General features: G+C 34.1%; 1 protein-coding gene across 5 annotated transcripts in view; it reads left to right on the top strand.

Moving 5' to 3' along the window:
• The window catches only part of PPM1B (protein phosphatase, Mg2+/Mn2+ dependent, 1B), a 67,407-nt gene extending 55,209 nt beyond the window's left edge, over positions 1-12,198 (top strand). For 2 of the 5 annotated variants that reach the window (XM_012653855.1, XM_012653851.1), the window contains one exon: positions 8,413-9,449. In XM_012653855.1, the coding sequence (XP_012509309.1) occupies positions 8,413-8,718 (306 nt within the window). In that variant the 3' untranslated portion in view covers positions 8,719-9,449. Of the gene's footprint in view, positions 1-7,981; positions 9,451-10,435 lie in introns of those variants that run through there. The other 3 variants (XM_012653852.1, XM_012653853.1, XM_012653854.1) reach the window with 3 other exon arrangements.
• Positions 12,199-21,684: the final 9,486 nt, after the last annotated feature.

Genomic DNA, 21,684 nt, shown 5'->3' with positions numbered 1-21,684 from the left:
ATTTTGAGGCAAGAATGTGCTTTTAAATATCTTGATTTCTCCTCCAGCAGGCTGCTACCTTCACCAGAAGTTAGTGATAGTGAGTGAGCTATTAGTTTAATGACCAGACCTTTCAGTGTCCCTGTGTGCCCAATTGGAATACCTGAGGATAATTTCTTTCTGATATTGTTGTATTATGGATATGTGGGTGTTGAACTGAGATAACCATTTCTGTTGAGCCCTGCTGTGCTTCATCTGAGCAGAAGCTTTATCCTCTTACTTTTTATTATGCTATCCTTAGAAATGCTGATGAGCTGCCAGCTGCTTGTCTCAGAAGGAAGGAAGTTTGTTTTAGTACTGGTACAAGGGGACAAAACAGTGTTGTTTTTTAAAATTGCACTCAGTTTCAAAGTCAGCAGTTCAAATTTGTATTTTCTCTTAGACTTTTCAAGTTTTTGGACGTCTAAAAACAAATGACTTAATTTTTAATAAATATACTTGAAAAGCTTTAAGGGAGCCAAACTTAGAAATGAAACTCATTGGGAAGAAAGTGCCCCTATAAATCTCCAGTTCCTCTTGGCAGTTTGAGAGAGATAGTAATAGCTGTCGGCTAGAAATTGTTTCATCTCGACTGCATTGTTTTTCAGAATTTGTTATGGCATAGCAATATAATATAATTTCTTTTCCTTAAGTGTAAAAGTATCCTGGCATAAAAGAAAATTTCACAATTAATACAATACAGTTTAGTGAGTTGAATGAAAGTGATACTATTAATATATATTGCTAATAACGGAATTTATATCTTGGCCAACAGCAGTGATTCTGAGTCATTTTTTGCAGCAGGTACCTCAAAGTATAAAGAATTCTATCCAAAGCTGTGAAAATTAATTTAAAAATAAAGATATATCATGTGATACATTCAGAGATCCCCTCAGTCAAACAAATGAGTATAGGATGTTGACGTGATTAAAAAGTTGGTGATTTGGGAGGTGGAGAGCGGAGACTCTTACCTCTTCAGCTAGATTATAGGTTCCACATGGCATCCACCACCTTGATTAGAGGAAGGAAGCCCTTAGAAGTTACTCATTTATTATTAGCCACAAAGTACTCCATTTCCTCAGGTGTTTCAAAATGCAATCCTTGCTGAATTTTTTAGTCCCTCAAGAAAATCTCCAAACTAGATTTTTTAAGTGTTTAAAACCCCAAATTTCTGTTTAACATACACCAAGGATGACTTTTAAATTTTTAAAAGAGAAAATAATTATACATAGTAGCTATGTAACAGGAAATAAATAGGCAACAGAACCATGAAACTGGGGGGAAATGCTCAATATATAAACCTTGCCTTAAATAAGATTATTATATGGACATATGAAATTAGAATATACATACTTAATTACCTTTATGTATAAGCTTTTTATTAACATCAGCAAATCAAACATTGACAGTGTACCATGTAGCGAATTGATGGAGGGAGGAGGCTGTGAAACATAGGCATGGTCCCACATGTGAGCTCAGTGCAGCTTCCACGGTAGTTATAAACACATGAGTTAAATGATAAAAATGTTTCACATAGCTTAGTACAAATAAAAGAAATGACAAAATATAGAAGGTGATCATTGCCGTGTGAATTATACAGTGATTGCTGTGAAAGTCAGCTAAGTAGGAAAAGTCAACTTCTCAGAGAAAAGATGATTTGAATAGCAGAAATGAGATGAAGAGGATAACATTTCAAGTGGATGAGAGAGGCAAGAACAAAGTATAAGTATCTTTGAAAGAAAGAACATCTTTTTGGCTAGAGCAGAGAACTACTGTCGTGAAAAATAACAATTTAGTTTGCAGAGGTATTTGCTAAGAGACTGGCTTTTTGAACTTTACAGTGAGGAACCACCATATGTTTGGAGCGTAAGAATGATAGACTCAGAGGAGTATCTGTGACATTTTAATCTGTTAGAAACATTTGCAGTATTAATTTAAAGAGATGGTAGATTCAAGTAGTTGTGAAATAATTGCGGAGATCAAATGGTAAGTGTAAACTCATTATTAGTTGATAAATATATGGATTAGAGAAACTGCCCTATTTACTATAAAAACTGGCTTTGCAGCCCAGACTTCTATTTTGGGAAACGCTACCATACCCTTTCAGAATAATCACTGCCTTAGAAAAATGTTGAACCATAATCACAAGTAGCAGAAATGTGCTAAAAAATACTAAGGAATCAGAAAGGTTGAAGAAAACATAAACATTTAGTTAAATTCTTAGCTCTTGACCCACTGTAGCAACAAGTTAGGCACAGATGCGCTCTGTAAATGTTTCTTAATTAGATCTTGACAGTGTGAAAGATGTTGCCAGGAGGTACAGTGGCATGAGCTGGGACTTAAGGGATGGGAAAGATGAAATTATGGAATTAATAGAATTACAGAAGAGAAGAAAGAAAGTATTATGAAAATTAAATTGTTCTAACTGACAAAAATAACTTTTTGTTTAGATATAAAAAAAGAGTGCTGGTCAGAGTTAAATTAGATTTTTTTTAGACTCCTGAAATATTTGCTTTATATCAGAGATAGAATTGTTCTGCTGTCAATGCTTATAAGTAGTATCATTAGAAATAGGGATTCATTCATTTTTCTTATATTTGAAACATCTTTTGAATAAATGCACTTCAAAAAGCTGAGTTGAGTATAGGTCACAAATTAAGTAATTTTAAATATATTCAGAAAGTTCACTATTTGGGAGAATATTAAGTTGTTTACTAAATTTATTTTTTAGTTCAACTTTTCAGAATATGTTTGGTCTTATTACAAGCAACAGTGATATTTTCACTTAAAAAAATTTCTCTTAAAAAAAAAATTTATGGAAAAGAGTCTGGCAGGGATTCTTAATCTAGAGGTTCATGAATCCCCAGAAATTTTTTTGAAAATCTCTAGAAAATATAAAACTACATGTTGTTGTAAGTTGTTCTCATAGTAGGCAGGGCTCTGTGATTAGATTCCTTTCCTTTCTCTAAAATCCTAGTTTATGTTTGATAACTAGAATATAAATTCTCTGAGATCTGGGACTTCATCTGATTCATTTATCAATAGTCCAAACCCCTACAACAGCCCTGGTATATGGTGAGAGCTCAGTGAATCCCGTTGAGGAAATATTTGTATTTATTCATTTATAGTAGTTTAAGACTGTCCTTAATTTGTATATTTATGAATTGAGTTGAGGTTGCTAACTGGGTGTGAAAGTCTGTATTTTTAGAGCTTTATCTTTTCCATGGAAAACTGTTAAGTTCTTCCCTCAAAAAAGGGTCATAATGCTTTTGAATTAGTATACCACTGATCAAGTAGTTATGTAAGTTGGTAAATTTTTCAAGGGTAAAGGGAGAACTTGTATTTAGCCAACACCTACTTGTGCCAAACCATTTACACACACATGCACAGAGTCATAGATAATCTCCTCAACATCCTTCTTTTATGCATGAGACTTAGAATTAGAGAGATGACGTAGCTTGCCCAGGTCACAAAACTAGATCATGCAGCCTTGAACCTGGCTGACTCCAAAACCTATTCTCTGTACACTATTCCATGCTGCCTCTCTAAGGTATTTAAAAATTATTATGTCTGTACCCCACCTCTGTCTAGCATCCAAGAAAAATCATTTTTCGTTCTTTTATAAATCTTATGTTTAATAGTCTTAAGATAGATACTCTTTTTGATGAGGAATATTATGTACAAGTTGTTGAAACTAAGCAATTGAGCCCAGTTCCTTGTCAGTTATTTTTCATTTGAATACACATTTTTATTCTAATCCAAAGAGTTTTTAAGGCGTTTGGATTTTTGAGAAGGGGGAAAAACAGGACAGATTAGGCTCTTACTAGGCCCAGAAGAATCTCCATATTCTGTTTTCACACTGTGAAATTTTGCATACAATCTTCTTTTCTGTTTTACTCCAAACAGATAAATGCAATAGTCACGGCTGCTTTTACATTTTTATATCAGAATTGTTAGTGAATATTAGGTTTTACTAAGTTGTTTCGCATTTATTTTTTATTCACTTGTCAAAGCTTTCCTGTAGAGAAGACCTATATGCTTTGAAAATTCACTAAGTTTAGTCGCTAGTTTTAAGGTATGATTGGACATGCGCTTATCTGTGTGATCTTCACCATTTAAATGATTCTGTCTAAAACTATTTCAAATTCATTAAATTTTACATGATCCCTCAAATAACATCTAATTTATTAGAATCTTCATTCTTCATTAGTCATTGTTAATTATATTACATGAAGTCATATTTGAGAATTTTTAGTTCTAAACATTTTTTTTGGCTGAAATGCAGGGCATAGGACTACATGAGAAACACAAACTTTTACTGGCATTCTTTACTTTTCCTCCACTGTTTTAACTATAATAATTATTTGAAGAATTTTGCTTATAGGAGGTGTGTTTTAAAAAGTAAATATATTGCTACAAATAAATATTAGCTGGTTAAATTTTATTTTTTAAATGTTCTTAGATTCCCCCCACCCCCCTCTGTTTGCTTTCTGCTTGATGTATCTACATTCCTTTGTCTTATTTGGTATAAGGCAGTTATGTTCATAGTGAGAGATTTGACTTTTAAGCTGTTAGTTAGTCAAGCTGACAGTAGAACCTTAAAAACAAAGACTGACTGGGAGGGGGGAGTCATAAATTCTCATCTTAGCAATTGCCTTAAATTTGTTATGCAGAGTAATTTTAAACATCCCATCTAATATGATTTTTTAATCAATATAACTAATGTCCTATAATTTTATTAATCTTTACCATATCAAGGAAATATAGACTTTAATATGAAATAATCCATGGTATAGTTCTATAATAATTTTTACCAATATTTTTTAGTAAGTGTCTATTTATATGGGGCACTTCCTATGTAAGAACTGTTACCATTAATATATTCAGTAGAACATTCAGATGGACATTGATGTTAATTACACCTGTACACAAATTTGAGCTCTGTCATATACTAGCATTGTCACCCTGACAAATCTTTCTGAGCCTTAGTTTTTTAACTTACAGAAATGACAGTCGCAGTACTTACTTCATAGAGTACCTTTGAGGATTAAATAAGATCATGTATATAAAGTGCTTAGCACAAACATTAATTTTCCTTCTCTAGGTGATGGGAGGATATAGAAAGGAATATGAAATTATCTTTACTCTGAAAGACATTACAGTCTAATTGGAGAAACTTGTGAACAGTTGTAGGTAGATTTAATTGCTATAATAGATATGTAAAAATAGGTGTGCTATATCAACTGTATGAGTTCAGGTAAAGAAAATATAGGAACCTAGATAATAGATTCCTTTTCTAGTATTAATGAAAGCCCATGAGAGAGTTATATAATAGTATTTTGCAAAATCAAATGTAATGGCTGACAGATTTCAACCATCTATTGTCTATCTAGCACAATGGGAAAATGTAATTTGCCATAAGGTTAAATGACTTTTAAGTGTGGTCCCTAGCTAAAGTTTTCAACTCAGTGACTGTGTGATGCTAGCCATTGTAAAATCTCTCTATTTGATTTACCGGTTTGGTTTTGGTATGTCTTTTAAAAAGCAACTACTCTTCCCCGGCTATCACTACTATAGCAATTCACAGAAATACAGGTGATTACTGTAATAATAATGTGTCAGTTAGAGAGTGAGAGGTACTTTTTATCTGTTGAACCCACCAAAATTGACCCAAATAAAAAAAATAGAATAGCCTTTGATCCAACTTTATCAATAAATCCAACTCCAAGTAGAATTATACTTTTTAGTCTGTATCAATGATTCTCAATCCTAGTTGTGTCGGAATTACCTGTCAGGCTTTAAAAAAACTACCCAGATACAGTGAATCTGTATAACTTGAAATGGAACTTTGGCATCTGTATAATCCACAGGTGATCCTGATGTGAAACCAGGGTTGATAATCACTTCTGTGTGTAAGTCAACTACTCATTTGAAGCAAATTTTGTTTCAATGTCATACAAAAAATTTTTTTAATAAAAAGGTTTTTTTTTTTGGTTTAGGGATTTTGGAGAGGGGAGGAGGGTATCTTAGGCCCTAAATTAAGGTCTTTGTGATATATCATTAAAGCAGAAAATTTCCTCTTGGAAGACCCGATTAAAGACTGACAAGGTTTATGAATAGAGTACACCTATGACATTGTTGTATCTTAACCTTTCCTGAATAGATTTAAATGAGAAACTTTATTTAGGGAAACATGTTTTTTCAATATGGGGAGTGGGGAGAGGAATAGGAAGAAAAGTTTTAACAAACAGCACGTTTTATTGTATTCTCTCCATGTAATAAATTTTGCAAATTAAAAAAAAGCAGTTAATATGCTTGTTGTAGAAAACTGGAAGATTCAAAGAAAATAAAGTAGCTAGAAGTCCCCTACTTATTGTCATTACATTGCTATATTTCCTTTCTTTCCAGGAACTTTATATATCCTAAAATGAACAGAGATACAGACATAAACATACCCCCAAAACACAGGCTATACACAGTATCATCTCTTGCTTGTTACTGTGAGGGCACTTTTTAAAAATAGTATTCGTGGCTGCGCCTGGTGGCTCACGCCTGTAATCCTAGCACTTTGGGAGGCCAGATGGGAGAATTGTTGAGGCCAGGAGTTTGGGACCAGCCTGATAACATAGCGAGACCTCATCTCTCTGAAATAGAAAAATTAGCTGGGCATGGTGGCTTGCACCTGTAGTCCTAGCCACTGGGGAGGCTGAGGCAGGAGGATCACTTGAGCCCAGGAGTTCAAGGTTGCAGTGAGTTATGATGACAGCACTGCACTTTAGCCTGGGCAATATAGCAAGACCCTATCCAAAAACAATTAATTAGCATTCATGTGCTTTCTTTTTCTAGTAAACATTGCAATTTATTGTGTGGTTTTATTAGTGTTACTTTTGTTTCAGGATTATGGGGTAATAGTCTCCAAAGATGGTTAAGAGTTTGTGTTAGATCATCTTTATCACAGTACTTTTTTCGTATTTTATTTTCTCAACATTTTATGATGAAAACTTCCAACGTATATGAAAGTAAAATGATATGTTGAATACCTGTACATTTTTTGCCTAGATCCAACAATTGTTAACATTTTGCCATAGTTGCTGTCTCTCTCATCGTGTGTGTGCGCATATACGCTATTTTTTTCTTTTTTTCTTGGCCGAACCCTTCGAAAGCCAATTGCAGACATCGTAATATTTTACCTCTAAACATTTCACCATGTAGCTCTTAACAATGAGGACGTTTTTCTACATAATCGTATTACCATTATCATACCTAAGAAAATTAATAATAAATTTTGTAATGTCATCTAATATTGAGCCCGAATTTCCCCAGTTGTCCTCAAAATGACTATTATGATTGTTATTTTGAATCACAGTCTAATCAGATCAAGGCATCAATCAAGCACTGTAAACAAATCTTTAATCAAGCCCCCTACCCTTTTTCCCCCCTTGATACGGACTTTGAAGAGTCTGAGCCAATTTTTTTATCATTTGTCCTACATTGTGGATTCATTATGATTGTTTTCTCATGGTGTGCTTTAACTTGATCCTCTATTCTCTGTTTTTCTGTAAACTGAGAATTAGCTTTATTAGATTCATATTAAACATTTTTGTCAAGAATACAAGACAATTACTTCATAATGCATCCTATCAGTAGGCACATAATGTAAGGTTGTTTTGAATTTAGTCTATCAGCTTAACTATGATCATCTTGGATGATTAGAGCTTGTTCTGTTAACAAGATTAAGAAGTTATACTGTTATAGAAACCTGTAGATTTTCCAAGGATTGAGTAGTTTACTATTCATATAACATTTAAAATAATTTGTCTATTTTTACCTACATGTTTTTATTAAAATATTTAAAGCAAAAAATAAATTTTTTATCCATCAAAGCTTTAAAATATTCCCCAAATCCACAGTTTAAATTTATACAGTTTTATATTTTGTATCTCCTCTCCTACTTATCATTTAGGAGAAATGATGAAGAAACTAATGTTCTGATGGCCTGCTTTTCTGTCCTCCTACTTCTTTAAACACTAATTTTCTTTGCACTAAATCATTTATAGCCAATTACTGTTTTTTTAAGTAAGTCAGTTTTAGGAAATGCTTTGTGTTGCTGTTGAATTCTAAAAGCAGAGTAAATTTCAGATTAAACTTTGAGTAATAATGTGAAATAAGACATAAACTAGTTAGTGGTGATTTGCAAAATATAACTTTTGAGATACTACAATTGAAAGTTTTTATTAATTGACACAGGTAAGAATTGATATTTAATAAAATGTTTTCCTGCTTAGACTATATTACTTATGGTAGAGCAATTAGTGTTTTGGTGTAATATGTTATGAAATACATGTGATATCCTAGTTTGTCTACTGACACTGGGGTCTTGAATCTTAAAAAAAGGCCTCCGATGAAGCAGAGGAAAGTGGATCACAGGGAAAATTGGTGGAAGCTCTCAGGCAAATGAGAATTAATCATAGGGGAAACTACCGACAACTTCTGGAGGAGATGCTGACTAGTTACAGGCTAGCTAAAGTAGAGGGAGAAGAAAGCCCTGCTGAACCAGCTGCTACAGCTCCTTCTGCGAACAGTGATGCTGGAAACCCAGTGACAATGCAGGAAAGCCATACTGAATCAGAAAGTGGTCTTGCTGAATTAGACAGCTCTAATGAAGATGCAGGGACAAAGATGAGTGGTGAAAAAATATGACTTTCCTTTTTGGTAATATTTTTGTGATCTTCGGTTTTTACTTAGGAAGTATAATGTATGCACTTATATAACCGTTTTGTTATTTGAATCTTGGAAAACTAGTTTTATTATATTCAGATAGCCTTGTTTTTTAAAAAGGCCTTTGCATACACCTTTATGAGATAGTTTAAAATTGACTACTTTGAATTTAATGAAATTATATGTCATTTCACATTGTATACCAGAAATTAGGCTACCAGTTATTAAAGTCAGTAGTTAAATTCATGCTAGTTAGGATTAGAGATTGCTGATTAGAGATTATATTGTGGAAAAACTTGTTAATGTAGAATTATACTGCTTCATATGATTTTATATATTAGTACACTCATAGTTAGCTTTATAATAAATCTGTGTTTTCTTTAATAATTTTAGTTCTTTAAAGAATGGCTGATACTGGCCTGTAATTTTTCTTTCAAGGATGAAAATTTGTGTGTTGTTTGATTTGTTTATATTTTACATCTCTGTAGTTTTATTTTTAGAAGTTGTGAGATATTGGATGTGTGGTTATTTTTCCTTTCTCTGTATTCTTTATGAAACATAACTTTTGAAAAACCTATGTATTATTCATACAGCTTTGGTTTGTATATTCTGTATAGCCGAACTACACACATCAAAATGTATGTCAACCAAGTGTTTAGAATGAAATTATAAGTGTTTAAGTCCAAATAAAGCATGTGATGTGGAATAATCTATGCATGTTGTAATTATTTTTGAATTAATTTTTTTAAACAACCAGGTTTGGTATATTAGAAAAATACTCATTAGAAAATGGCCAGGCGTGGTGGCTCATGCCTATAATCTCAGCACTTTGGGAGACCAAGGTGGGAGGATCGCTTGAGCTCAGGAGTTTGAGGTTACAGTGAGCTATGATCGCTGTACTCCAGCCTGGGATGGATTCAATTATATTTAATGTACATAAAATTTAGCACACTTTTGGCTTAGCTTTTTTCATTAACAAAAAGGAAAAAAGTTTAGTGTAAAAATACATGTTTTGCATACTCAAAATCTATTCTGTTTCTTATCCCCGTTTGTGATACAAAATATTAATCTTCGGACAGGATGGGCACACAAATACATGTGAGAAAATTGCCACAATGAGCATATTAAAGATTGCAACATTGTCAATTTTGTTTCAAGTTTTCATCAGTTATTAATAAGGGCAAAAATTATGGGCTATTTTTAAGTTAGTGGCAAGTGTGAGTTTTGTTTTTGTTAAAAGGGATTTTTAAATTCCAGATGGCTATTGGTCACATGGGGGAAAGTGTTTTTTAAACAATTATTTTATAACTGTAGAACGTTAACTTTTCTTCTTTATGTTTATGTAATGTGCCTAAAGCTGGTTAAGTTACCATAAGTTGAAACTTTGGAATCTTTGGATGTTACAGCTGATGTTTTGATCTATTTTTCCAATGCCAGCGTATTTTTAAATGGTTTGGGAAAGGAAGGCTTTTCGTGGGGAGTAGAGGAAAAACAACCCAACCCAGTTATCTATCTATATTAGATAGATAGATGTATACATGCACAATACACAATACACAACATCTCTCTGTAAAAGTACCTTTTCAGACAAAGAAAGGAAGGTAATTTGTTCATCTAATTTTGTTTTCTTTTTGAAATTCAATCCAGTCTGGAAGTGGTATGGGTAAATAATAATATTCTTCCTTTTCTCTTCCTGTAGGGTGCTGGAGATCTAGAAGACCCATGGTAGCCTTAAAAACCTACTAAAATGCTTTTGATTCTGAAAATTGGGGGAAAAAAACTTTTAATCACAATTTTCTTCAATACAAAGGGAAAATATTCTTGTGGATTCCCAACGTTTTGTGATATGAGCAGAAAATCATTAGCATTTCCCATCATTTGTTCATATTTGTGTTTTCCAATAATTGCCACTCGTAGAATTTCCTGTACTACAGTATTTTTTGCCAACCTCAGTCATACTGGTTACATCTGTATTGAACTTTTGGCCCTAGAAACCTATGGAGTTATTTCACCACAAATCAACAAATGTTGCCTGAGGTGCATGGGAATATAGTTAGCTATGCTCTGAAAATACATGGTTTTGTTTTTTTTGTTTTTTTTAAACAAAACACAACTTATAAGCATGTAAGAGTAAAGAATTGTATGATATGTTCCTTTTTCACCAAGTTGAAAGCCTTTTGCAGCTCTGTGGCTTAGAATTTCATTTGAGCAATTTACTATAGGATATGTATTTATTATTAATTGTTATTTAATTTTTTTCCACCAGTTTTACCTGTATTACCAAACTGGGTTCTCCAACAACGTCCAAATTGTAATGTTGCCTTGCTTCAAGATAAAGTGTATTTGGCAATAATATTATAAACCCTTACAAATTTTATGCATGTATCTACTACATCCTTCAACTCTCACTAGAAAATCTTTTGAAACCAAATGGATTAATTTATGGCTATTTATAATTTGCTTTGACATCTCACTGCTGCAAATTTTTTTAAATGATGAGATTTGCCTTTATAATGTAAATTGTGATTTTTGTTTTACATGTGGGTTTCTATAGTTTTAATTTTTTCAGCTTTTAAGATAAAACAACTTTTGTGTAATTTGGTATTGTTTTTAATTGTTATTTTAAAAGCTCAGAATATCACATTGAAATTACTATAAATACAGTTAAAATTATCTATTTTAGATCTAAGAAAATATTAGATATTTTCATGGGTTCAGTAACTTTTTGTTTTATTACATTGGGCACGGTACAGAGTGGCTGTCACATAAGGTACTTGAAGATTATTAGTTTAATTCTATTTTTACAATAACCTTGAATTCTTCTGAGTTTTGCATGTATTAAATTCAATTAATGCTGAACATGAAGAGCGAAGTATTTATCTAAAAGGAGTTATTGGGGTAGGAGAGGTAATGAATGTATCCATTTGTACATGGTTTACATGTTGTGGATGCTTTGTAAACATTTTCCTATATGTTTAAATTGTGTTTCAGCAGGATGTAATTGCCCTTGTGTATAGTTAAAATGAGTCATCATCTGGTCCTGTGTGAAATGGAATTCATGGTATTTTCTGTAACATTTTCCTAAAGCTGTTTCTGGAGAGCCACACCTTTGAATACAGACAGCTTTCCTGATCATTTGATTTACTGTGCACCTGATTTTTGGTCTAAAAGGAATTATTGCCACAATATATTTTATTTATTCTTTAGATTTTAGACTTGTAAGTTAAAGTGCTTTACATGATGATGTTAAAAGCTATTTGTCTACTTTTACTGGGTGTAGGGGGTTGTTAAAAGATAGGGAATGAAGAATGCAAAATGGTTTATTGTTCAAACTGTCCACTCTGATCCAACCCTGTACTGATAGTACTTTCCAGTATGATATTGTGATGTTTCATACAATGCGGTGAACATAACCAACTTGTTACTTAAATAAAGAATTGATAAAAACAGTGTGACATATTACTATTTGGTATGATTTTTAAAAATAATTTTAAATGTTATTTTAAACATTTACATAGTTAGCATACTTGTGAAAATTTAACTCCAAAGAGGAATTAACCAAATTTTATAGAACAATATTAATTAACCCCTTCTCCACTCCAAAAATATTTTTTATACTACCTTTAAAAAAAGGTATCTTTTTCAGGAGGGTTAGTGGCCCTTGAAATACAATAATTATGAGTTAGTAAAACAAAACCCATGTCCAGTATTTACTCACCTGAATTTCATAGCCTGGCTGTTCTCAAACGTTTTGGTCTTGAGACTTATTTATACCCTTAAAAATTGAACATCCCAAAGAACTTTTGCTTTGTGTGTTATATCTATTGACATTTACTGTATTAGAAATTAAAACTGAGAAATTATATGTACTGTTTTAAATTCATTTAGAAAACAGAATCATTACATGTTAACATAAAATCATTTTATGAAGAATAATTATTTTCCAAATTTAAAAAACTTAGTGTAAAAAGTGGCACTGGTTTTCATTTTTGTAAACCCTTTGATGTTGGGCTGGATTCATACATCTGCTTCCGCATCCAGTCTGTTGCAATGGGTCATGATGAAGAAATCTGTTCTCACAAAGATATTTGGAAAAGAGAGGAGCATTTTATGACTTCAGTTCATTGTGCATATCAAAACTTGACAGCTGGTAGTTTCTTGAAGGTTGTAGTTAAAATGTGAAATCTGAAACTGTATTGACAGACTTTTCTTAGTTTGTTACATTAAAATCCACTGTCTTAAATTTCGAATGGATCTTCTACCTGTGCATGATTTTGTAACATTTTAAATTGATCATTTGGAAAATATTGGTTCACTTAATTATGCAGTTCTTCTGAATACTGACATGTTATTATGCAATGATTAAAAACATTTTGGTAATATAACTGATCTTGTTAGAAAAATCTTTTAAGCCAGGCATGGTGGCTCACGCATGTAATCCTAGCACTTTGGGAGGCCGAGGTGGGAAGATTGCTTGAGCCCAGGAGTTTCAAGACCAGCCTTGGAAACAGAGAGAGACCCTGGCTCTACAAAGAACTAATTCGTTTGGTGCTACTGTCTTGATTTGTGCTAAGGATCCTGCAGTTTTACCCACTGTTTCTTTTGCACAATTAGTGCAAATGTCAATATGTTGAAAAAGGCTAGTAATGTTGTGAAAATAGTTTTGACTTCATTGACCTCCTCGAAAGGTTCTTTGGGACTCCGAGACTTTTGGAACTGCTGCCCCAGTCCATCTGGACAGCTTCATAGTGTGTTCATTTATTCCGGATATCATAATATAGTAGTAAATGAGTCTTAGAATATTAATATGTAGGTCTGATATGAAATTTCTTGGCAGAGGTGTAGTGGTGGAGGATGGTCACTGTGACACTGGAACTTTGAAAGCAAGATAAATAAGGTGAAGTCTTTAATGTTACATTTTTTTTTCCCCAGAAAATTTCTATGTGTTTCAACTTGGGGAAACCCATGATTTAAGGTTAAGCTTAGCAATAGAATATAATTTTCATATGACATATATATTCATCTTTTAAGGTTTCTTTAAGTAGTCTATAGATGTATGGGATTTCTTTGAAAAGGTCTCATTCTATACTGAATTTTTAAATTGATATTTTAAATTAAAAAATTTTACTACAATTGAGATGCCTCATCAGGTTGGCCATTTAAAGACAGGACATTGACTTTTTTTTTTTGAATGTCAATGAAGTGGATAACAGCTTTATGCTGAAGTTTTATTGTTAGGTTTTTTAATTTTTTGCACATTCAACAGGGGTAAGGAAAGGTTCTGTGGAGGTATAACTTTAAAAAAAAAATGTGCACTTGGCCTGATGCGGTAGCTCACCCCTGTGTTCCTACCACTTTGGGAGGCCGAGGTAAGAGGACTCCTTGAGGCCAGGGGTTTGAGACCAGCCTGAGTAAGAGCAAGACCTCCTCTCTGTAAAAAAAATAGAAAAATTAGCCATGCGTGGTGGCAAGTGCCTGTAGTTCCCAGCTGCTCTGCAGGCTGAGGCAGGAGGATCGCCTGAGCCTAGAAGTTAGAGGTTGCAGTGAGCTATGATGATGCCACTGGACTCCAGCCCAGGCAACAGAGCGAGAACCTGTCTCGGGAAAAAAAATACATTCATAATTTCTGTCACATAGAAGTTTCTTGCCCAATGAAATGTCTGGATCGTTATGGTATTTACTTAAGTTTCTTTATTACTTGAGTTTTGGTTTTAAATGTTATTGGATAGCTAAAAGTGACTGCAATTCTAATTTCTCCTTAAGTCTTTTCTTAAGTCAGTTTTATTTTGAGATGTGTGGAATTCGTTTGGGCTTTAATGTCTTTTCATGGTGTCATCAGCCCCTCTTGGACCAGCTAGCTAGACTGTTCTCATAAAAAAACTGTAGCAAAATTTTAAACTAAAATGAATGTTACCAATATAGAAACAAAACAAGGTACCTATCTGTAAGCTTAGTTTATAGGGATTCCTTTATTCAATGTAGCAGACATTGAAACTTCAAGTTGCATATTTTCTGAGATTAATTTTTAAAGTAGCATTGTGAAGAAAAACAATCTAAGCAACAAATTCTTCCAAGCCTCTGTACCACCTGAGTACAGTTTATGACCAAGAATCATAATTTCTTAAAATATAAATTCATTGGGAGTTGCACTGTCATTGAAAAAAATTATAATTTTCCTGTGTGAAAATGATGGTGCTTCCATGCCCCTTGAGTCCTTTTTCTCCCCAGGTTTCAAAATGGTTTTTAATAACAAGGCAAGCCTGGTGCAGTGGTTCATGCCTGTCAACCTAGCACTTTGGAAGCTGAGCCAGGAGTTCCAGACCAGCCTGAGCAACATAGCAGGACCTTGTCTGTACAAAAAAATAGCAAAGTTAGCCAGGTGCGGTGGCTCACGCCTGTAATCCTAGCACTTTGGGAGACCAAGGTGGTAGAATCGCTTGAGCCCAGGAGTTTGAGGTTGCAGTGAGCTGTGATGGCACCACTGCACTCGGCCCTGCAGCAGAGCAAGACCCTGTCTCAAAAACAACAACAAGAACAAAAACAAGGGAAATAGTTGGGGGAAAGTGTTTCTATAATATGAATTCAACATTTGAGCCAGAAATGAGAAAGAGCCTCACTAGTTTACATTTCAAACTGCCTGAAATTCTCGGTGGCATGAGACCAAGTATAAATAAGTAAATATGTATTCTCACATATATTATGAATCAAGTTTTTGTTTCCAAACACAAATTAGTCATACAGAAACTATGTATTTTCTAAAACCTTGGGAAATGCACAAACCAGAGCAATATATGTTGCCTGAGTTTTTATTCAGCTTTAGCCATTGAAATTAACCTGAAGATGTCCATGAAATTTCTTTTGCCAGCCAAATCTTATAATTCTCTTGAATTTAGACTATATTTTTAAAATGACACCTCAAATTCACATTTCTTTTTCCAAATTGCTTTAGTTTATATTTTGAAGTTGATCTTGTTTAAGTGTTAAGGAAACACATTTGATAAGATTTACTTTGGAACACATTTTGCGTTGAGAAGCTAAATAGCAGTGGAAAATAGCAAATTGTGATTTTTTTCACATATTAGACCGTCTTTAGGTATGCAGAAAATCCATTATATTTGTAAGGTAGCCAAATGCTAATGTAATCATTAAGACTAGAATTTAAGTGATGATTTAATTTCAAAGCAATTCTGAAGTTACTTGCTTTTATAAGGAAATTCATAATGGGCATTGTAACAATTTGCATCGTCTTTTTATGATAAATTGCTTTTTTCTATAAAACTTTGGGAATTCTGTAAACCCTAAAGAAAATGCTAAGCAAGTGTTTATTTTTGCCCACTGTTTCGGTGGTTTGTGTGTTACATTGTGGTCTAGGAGTAAAACTATGCAGCTACTAATAGAGAATAAATTGCTTTTTAGACAGCATCATCACCATTTCTTACTTCCTGCTGGCTTTCCTGGCTGTGGTATCTTCTCCTTTATTTTTTGTGTCAGGTTTTTGTGTGTGTGTGTGTGTGTGTGTGTGTGTGTTTTTGTTGTTTGTTTGTTTTGTTTTTTTGAGACAGAGTCTGGCTCTTTTGCCCAGGCTGGAGTACAGTGACGTCAGCCTGGCTCATAACAAACTCAAACTCCTAGGCTCAAGTGATCCTCCTTCCTCAGCCTCCAGAGTAGCTGTGATTACAGGTGTATGCCACTACACCCAGCTAATTTTTCTATTTTTTGTAGCGATGGGGGTCTCACTCTTGCTCAGGCTGGTCTCAAACTCCTGATGACCTCAAGAGATCCTCCCACCTTGGCCTCCCAGAGTGCTAGGGTTACGGGTGTGAGCCACTGCGCCTGGCCTGTGTCAGTTAGTTTTATTCTACTTGGCAAACACTTCCAACAAGTACACTGTTTTCATGCTCAGATGTAATGATAGATATGCTCTTCTCATTCAGGAGTGAGGAGTGCTTAATCTTAGTATTAGAAGGTTAGTTATTGTTTCTGCTATCTCTTGAGTATCCACAACTCTAGCGGGACATAAAGGAGCCATACCTTTTATGTATGGGTAGAATTAAAGGTTTGGCGTTAGTTTTTTTCTTTTTCCTTGACTAATCATCCTACTCTATGATATTGGCAACAGTCATTTCTGTAACGATTAAATATGTACAAAAATTGCCTTATTTCCATATAACATTCACCTATAATGAAAATACTTGTGTATGTGTTTGAGGTAGAGAAGACCCGTACAATCCAGGAATTATTCTAATACGTGAGTCCGGACACCTTCTTTCCCTCTCCTGGGTCGGTTCGTTTTTATTTGTGTACTCACTATGAGGAGGTGATTTTGCTTCATTCCTAAGTCTTGAAGACATCAAGTGTAATGTATTTTGACAGAATTCTATAGTAACTTGATACAAAGAACCATGGAGTTAATTTTTATGAGATTTTGCCAATGGATAGGCATCTAATCAGTAAATTAATATAAAGCTTATTTTAAATATTCTTATTTAATATTTGCCATTAAAATTGATCTTAGGTTAAGACTGGTTTTAATTTTTATAGCACTTTGGCTCTATTGAAAATATACTCTTGAATTTGAAAGTTATTGGATTTTATTAATTTATAGAGTATGGGATCTTGAATGGATTTTATTAATTCCTACAGTATGGGATCTTTAGGAACCTACAAAGCTTCCATGATGACTTCACATTTATTTAGTAGTTTTAAGACAAGGTCTCACTCTGTCACCCAGGCTGCAGTGCAGTGGCACAATCATAGCTCACTGCATCCTCGAACTCCTTCCTGGCCTCAAATGATCCTCCCATCTGAGCCACCATGCCCAGCTTTTTACCTTTTAAAATTACTTATACTCAGAAGTAAGCTAGTAGTTTTAAGAATTTTCATGTAGTTCAAGCTCTTGCTAAAATGTTATAATCACCAGAGGAAGTTGCTGGATAACAGTTCTCAACCTCCAGAACAGCTCTGCTTTTTTCTGTTTTACATGTTAGAGTTTTATCTAAGAGTTCATTTGAATAAAAGCTTTTTGACTTTGCAAAGTTTGAAGATCACTAGGCTCAGAGACTGTATGTATGACTAGGCAAATGAAACTAGACAGTTACTCTTCTATAATAATGGAAACTCAGTAAGAACACGTGGTGGTGCTGTGAACAGTATTTACAGTTTTTGATTTGGTGTTCTACCCAGTATTGTGATTTACTTATATTTAGAAGGTGGGGAAGAGCAAGTGGGATTGAAACAAGAGTCAGATACTGCCTATCATAATAAAGGTCAATCACCCTCCCTACTCATCCACCCACCATGTTTGGTTACTTTAGAGGTATTATGGGGAGGAAAGATGTTTTTCTCAGCCACAGATGTGAATTTATCTGCTTGCATTAGTACCTCTACATCTTCCTTTTGTATAAAACAAACTAGTGGTTAAATAAATAATAAACTGGTACAATATTCCAGTGTGTGTACCACAATGTATTCATTTCCCCAATGAAGGATATTTAGGTTGTGTGCAAATTTTACTATGACAAAAACTGCTGCAATGGGCATCTTGGCACATTTCTCTTGATTGGTTTCTTGTTTCTCTAGATTGGTATTTGCCTAGAAATAAAATTAGTAGGTCATTGGGTAGCACATCTTCAAGTTAGTATTGCAAAAGCATTGTACTAAAGATGTACCAATTTACCCATGCACCATAAATGTGCGAAAATTCCTGTTCTCCATCCCTCATTCTCAGTAACACTTGATACTGTCAGGCTTTAAATTTGTCAGTCAGATGAGCATGTAACAGTATAATTTGCATTTCTGATTGCATGTGAGGTGAACATCTTTTTCTATGTGTATAGGCCATTTGAGTTTCCTCTTCTCTGAATTAAATGCGCGCATCCTTTGTCCGTTTTTCTATTGGGTGTGTCTTTTTCTCATTTATTTGTAGTTTATACACACACACACACACACACACACACACACACACACACACACACGATACTAGTCCTTTGTTACGTAAGTTACAAAACCTTCCAGTCTGTTTTTGATTGATTGTCCTTACTTTGTGTGTGTCTTTTATTATTTGTCAATCTTTATGTTTTTTGTTATTTTTCTTGTTGTCTTATTTTTCATCCTCATCGTACATTGCAGAAGTCTCTAATGTTTTCTTCCAGTTGTTTTTAAAATCATCCTACTTCCCAAGCACGCATATTTAGGTTTTTAATCATTCTTGAATTTACTGTTATATATAGTATGAACTAAGGTATCTAATTTTTTTTTCCATACAGCTAGCTAATTATGCCAACTCCATGCCACTCCTGTCAAACACTGATACCCCAAATATGTTTGGTCCATTTCCAGTTTTTTTATTTTGTTCTATTTTTTTGGTCTAACCCTGTGCAGATATCACCTCTTTTTAATTTCTGTACCCTCATAAGTGCTGATACCTGGCAGGCATGCTTTCCTTTTAATAAAAATACAATTAATAATCCATATTCTTCTAGTTTTTTTGTTTTTTTTTTTTTTTTGAGACAGAGTCTCACTCTTTTGCCCAGGCTAGAGTGCTGTGGCGTCAGCCTAGCTCACAGCAACCACAAACTCCTGGGCTCAAGCGATCCTCCTGCCTCAGCCTCCCGTATATTCTTCTAGTTTTTAATAGCTTGTGTCCCTTTTGGGATCTAATATTGAAAATTGTTCACCTTCTTTATAAATTGTGTGTTGTACATTTACATTTTAAACTGTAGTGTGGAGCCATATTGCTCATTCATTTTAATCTGTTGTGACCCTTTTCCTTCCCCTATAAAACAGGATTAGTAACAGTGCCATGCCAAGCTATGTCGGAGCCTGAGGCAAAAGGAAAATTCAGCAATAACAATTCCGTCTTTATTTTAAATATTGATATTTTGTTCACTGTAGTTTTTTACATTAGTTTTGATTTTTTTAAATGTTTAAAAAAAATTTTTAAAAATATTTATCTCGATTACATGCCACCTCTTAAATTTTGTCCCTAAGACAAGTGCCTCACCCTAGTCCCAGAGGATAAGTATGGTGAATTCCTGGCCCTTTTAAGTAGATTGTTTTCCTGAGTTAAGGCAGACATTACCAAGGAGGAGGAACTCCTTAACCTACTAGTACCCTTTAGCGTAAAACAGTTTTCTGGGGCAGCTTAGTGAAATGGAGGAAGGGCTGAGCTAAGAGAGTCCTGCTTTCCAGCAGCAGGTAGTTGCTAGAGGCTTCCCTAGGCAGTTTGCTGTCTTTTAATATTAATACTTTGAAACGTGATACCAGAGTAACAAAGCAGAATTACAAAAGGATGTCTTCTATGTAAAAGTTTGTCTCCAGAATTTATTCCAAAATACACTCTTTTTTCATATTTTGTTATTGAAATTAGGGACCATCTTAGGTCAATGGCATCTTACAGTTACTGGCTAGGCAGCATCATGGCATGGTTGCGTCAACTTGGTCATATCCATGTTTGAATTCATAGTTCGATTTGGTACAGTATTGAGACTACATGTGTTATGTTTAAATGCTGTTGAAAATGCCTTCAAAATGATTACATTGTAATTTGGCATATAATGCAGAAAATACAGCATTATGTAAGATTAAAAAAAGATTTAAGGCTGTTAAGTGTAAAATAATCCTATGTATTGATAAAGTATTGCTTTATAGTTTGGTTGGCAGCATTTTTTTCTTGATGATACATAAAATAATGGAATCTTAGAGTTGACGAAGTATATGATATGTATAATTTATGGGTATGTAATATGTATGTTTAAAACATGCATGAGGATAATACACATTAACTTTAGAACAATAATTCAAAGGCATTGGGAAAGTGAGGTTTTTATTTTATCTTTAAAAAGTAAAGATGTAAAAACGTTAAATCTGGGCAGTAGGTAAAAGAGGCATATTTTCTGTAATTTTCTGTATGAATTTTTCCTAAAATTTCGAATTAAACAATAAAATACAGAAACAAAATTAATTCAGTGGTCCTGAATGCCTTCAAGAAGAGGGGTACCAACTTATAGTCCATAAAGTATATAAGAACGCCCTTGTATTTCACTTCCTCACCAATATTGCACATTGACAATCTAGTGGGTAAAATATTGTAACTTACATTTTCTGACTTAATCCACAGTTATTTGATTACTAGTGAGTGAACATTCTTTTCTCATATTTGGCCAGTTATGTGTTTTATAAAGCCCATTCGTACATGTTTATTTTTCTATTAACCCACACATCATTTTTCTTATTGATTTGTGAGAGCTCTTTATATATAGAAGAAATTAACCATTATTCTGTTACATATGTCATGAAATATTTTCCCCAGTTCACCATTTGCCTTTCAATATTGTAATACTGTTTATGATTTGCTGTTGTTTTTTATGAAGGATGTTGAGAGGTGGTGTTCAGAACAAAGAACATCTGACTGTACTGAAATGACCTAATTTTTGAAAAACCACAAGCTCAACATCATTGCTCCCTGCCCCACCGCCCCAAATCTGATATTGTGCTACCCCTGTTTCTGAGCTTTTTCTTACACAATAATTTTGCTTCTATGCCAGCTTTTCCTACAGGTAGAATAAGGGGTCTCTACTCACTATTATTGGAGAAGCACTAGAGGGGGCTAAAATGCTCAGATCTGAACAGTATTGGAAAACTTTCCTTGGTCAAAAATAGTTCCTTTGGCCAGGGATGGTGGCTTATGCCTGTAATCCTAACACTTTGGCAGGCCAAGGTGGGAGAAGTGCTTGTGCCTGGGAGTTTGAGACCAGCCTGGGCAACATAGAGCGACTCCATCTCTACAAAAAATGTAAAAATCAGCCAGGCATGTTGGGATATGCCTATAGTCCCAGCTACTCGGAAGGCTGAGGTGGGAGGATTGCTTGAGCCCAGAAGTTCAAGGCTGCAGTGAGCTATGATAGTGCCACGGCACTCCAGCCTGGGTGACAGAGTGAGACCTTTCTC

Source organism: Propithecus coquereli, unplaced genomic scaffold (assembly GCF_000956105.1).
Source record: "Propithecus coquereli isolate 6110/MARCELLA unplaced genomic scaffold, Pcoq_1.0 Scaffold43, whole genome shotgun sequence".
Lineage (NCBI taxonomy): Eukaryota > Metazoa > Chordata > Mammalia > Primates > Indriidae > Propithecus > Propithecus coquereli.
The sequence above is the reverse complement of the archived record's forward strand: the minus strand, read 5'-3'. Positions and strand labels throughout refer to the sequence as shown.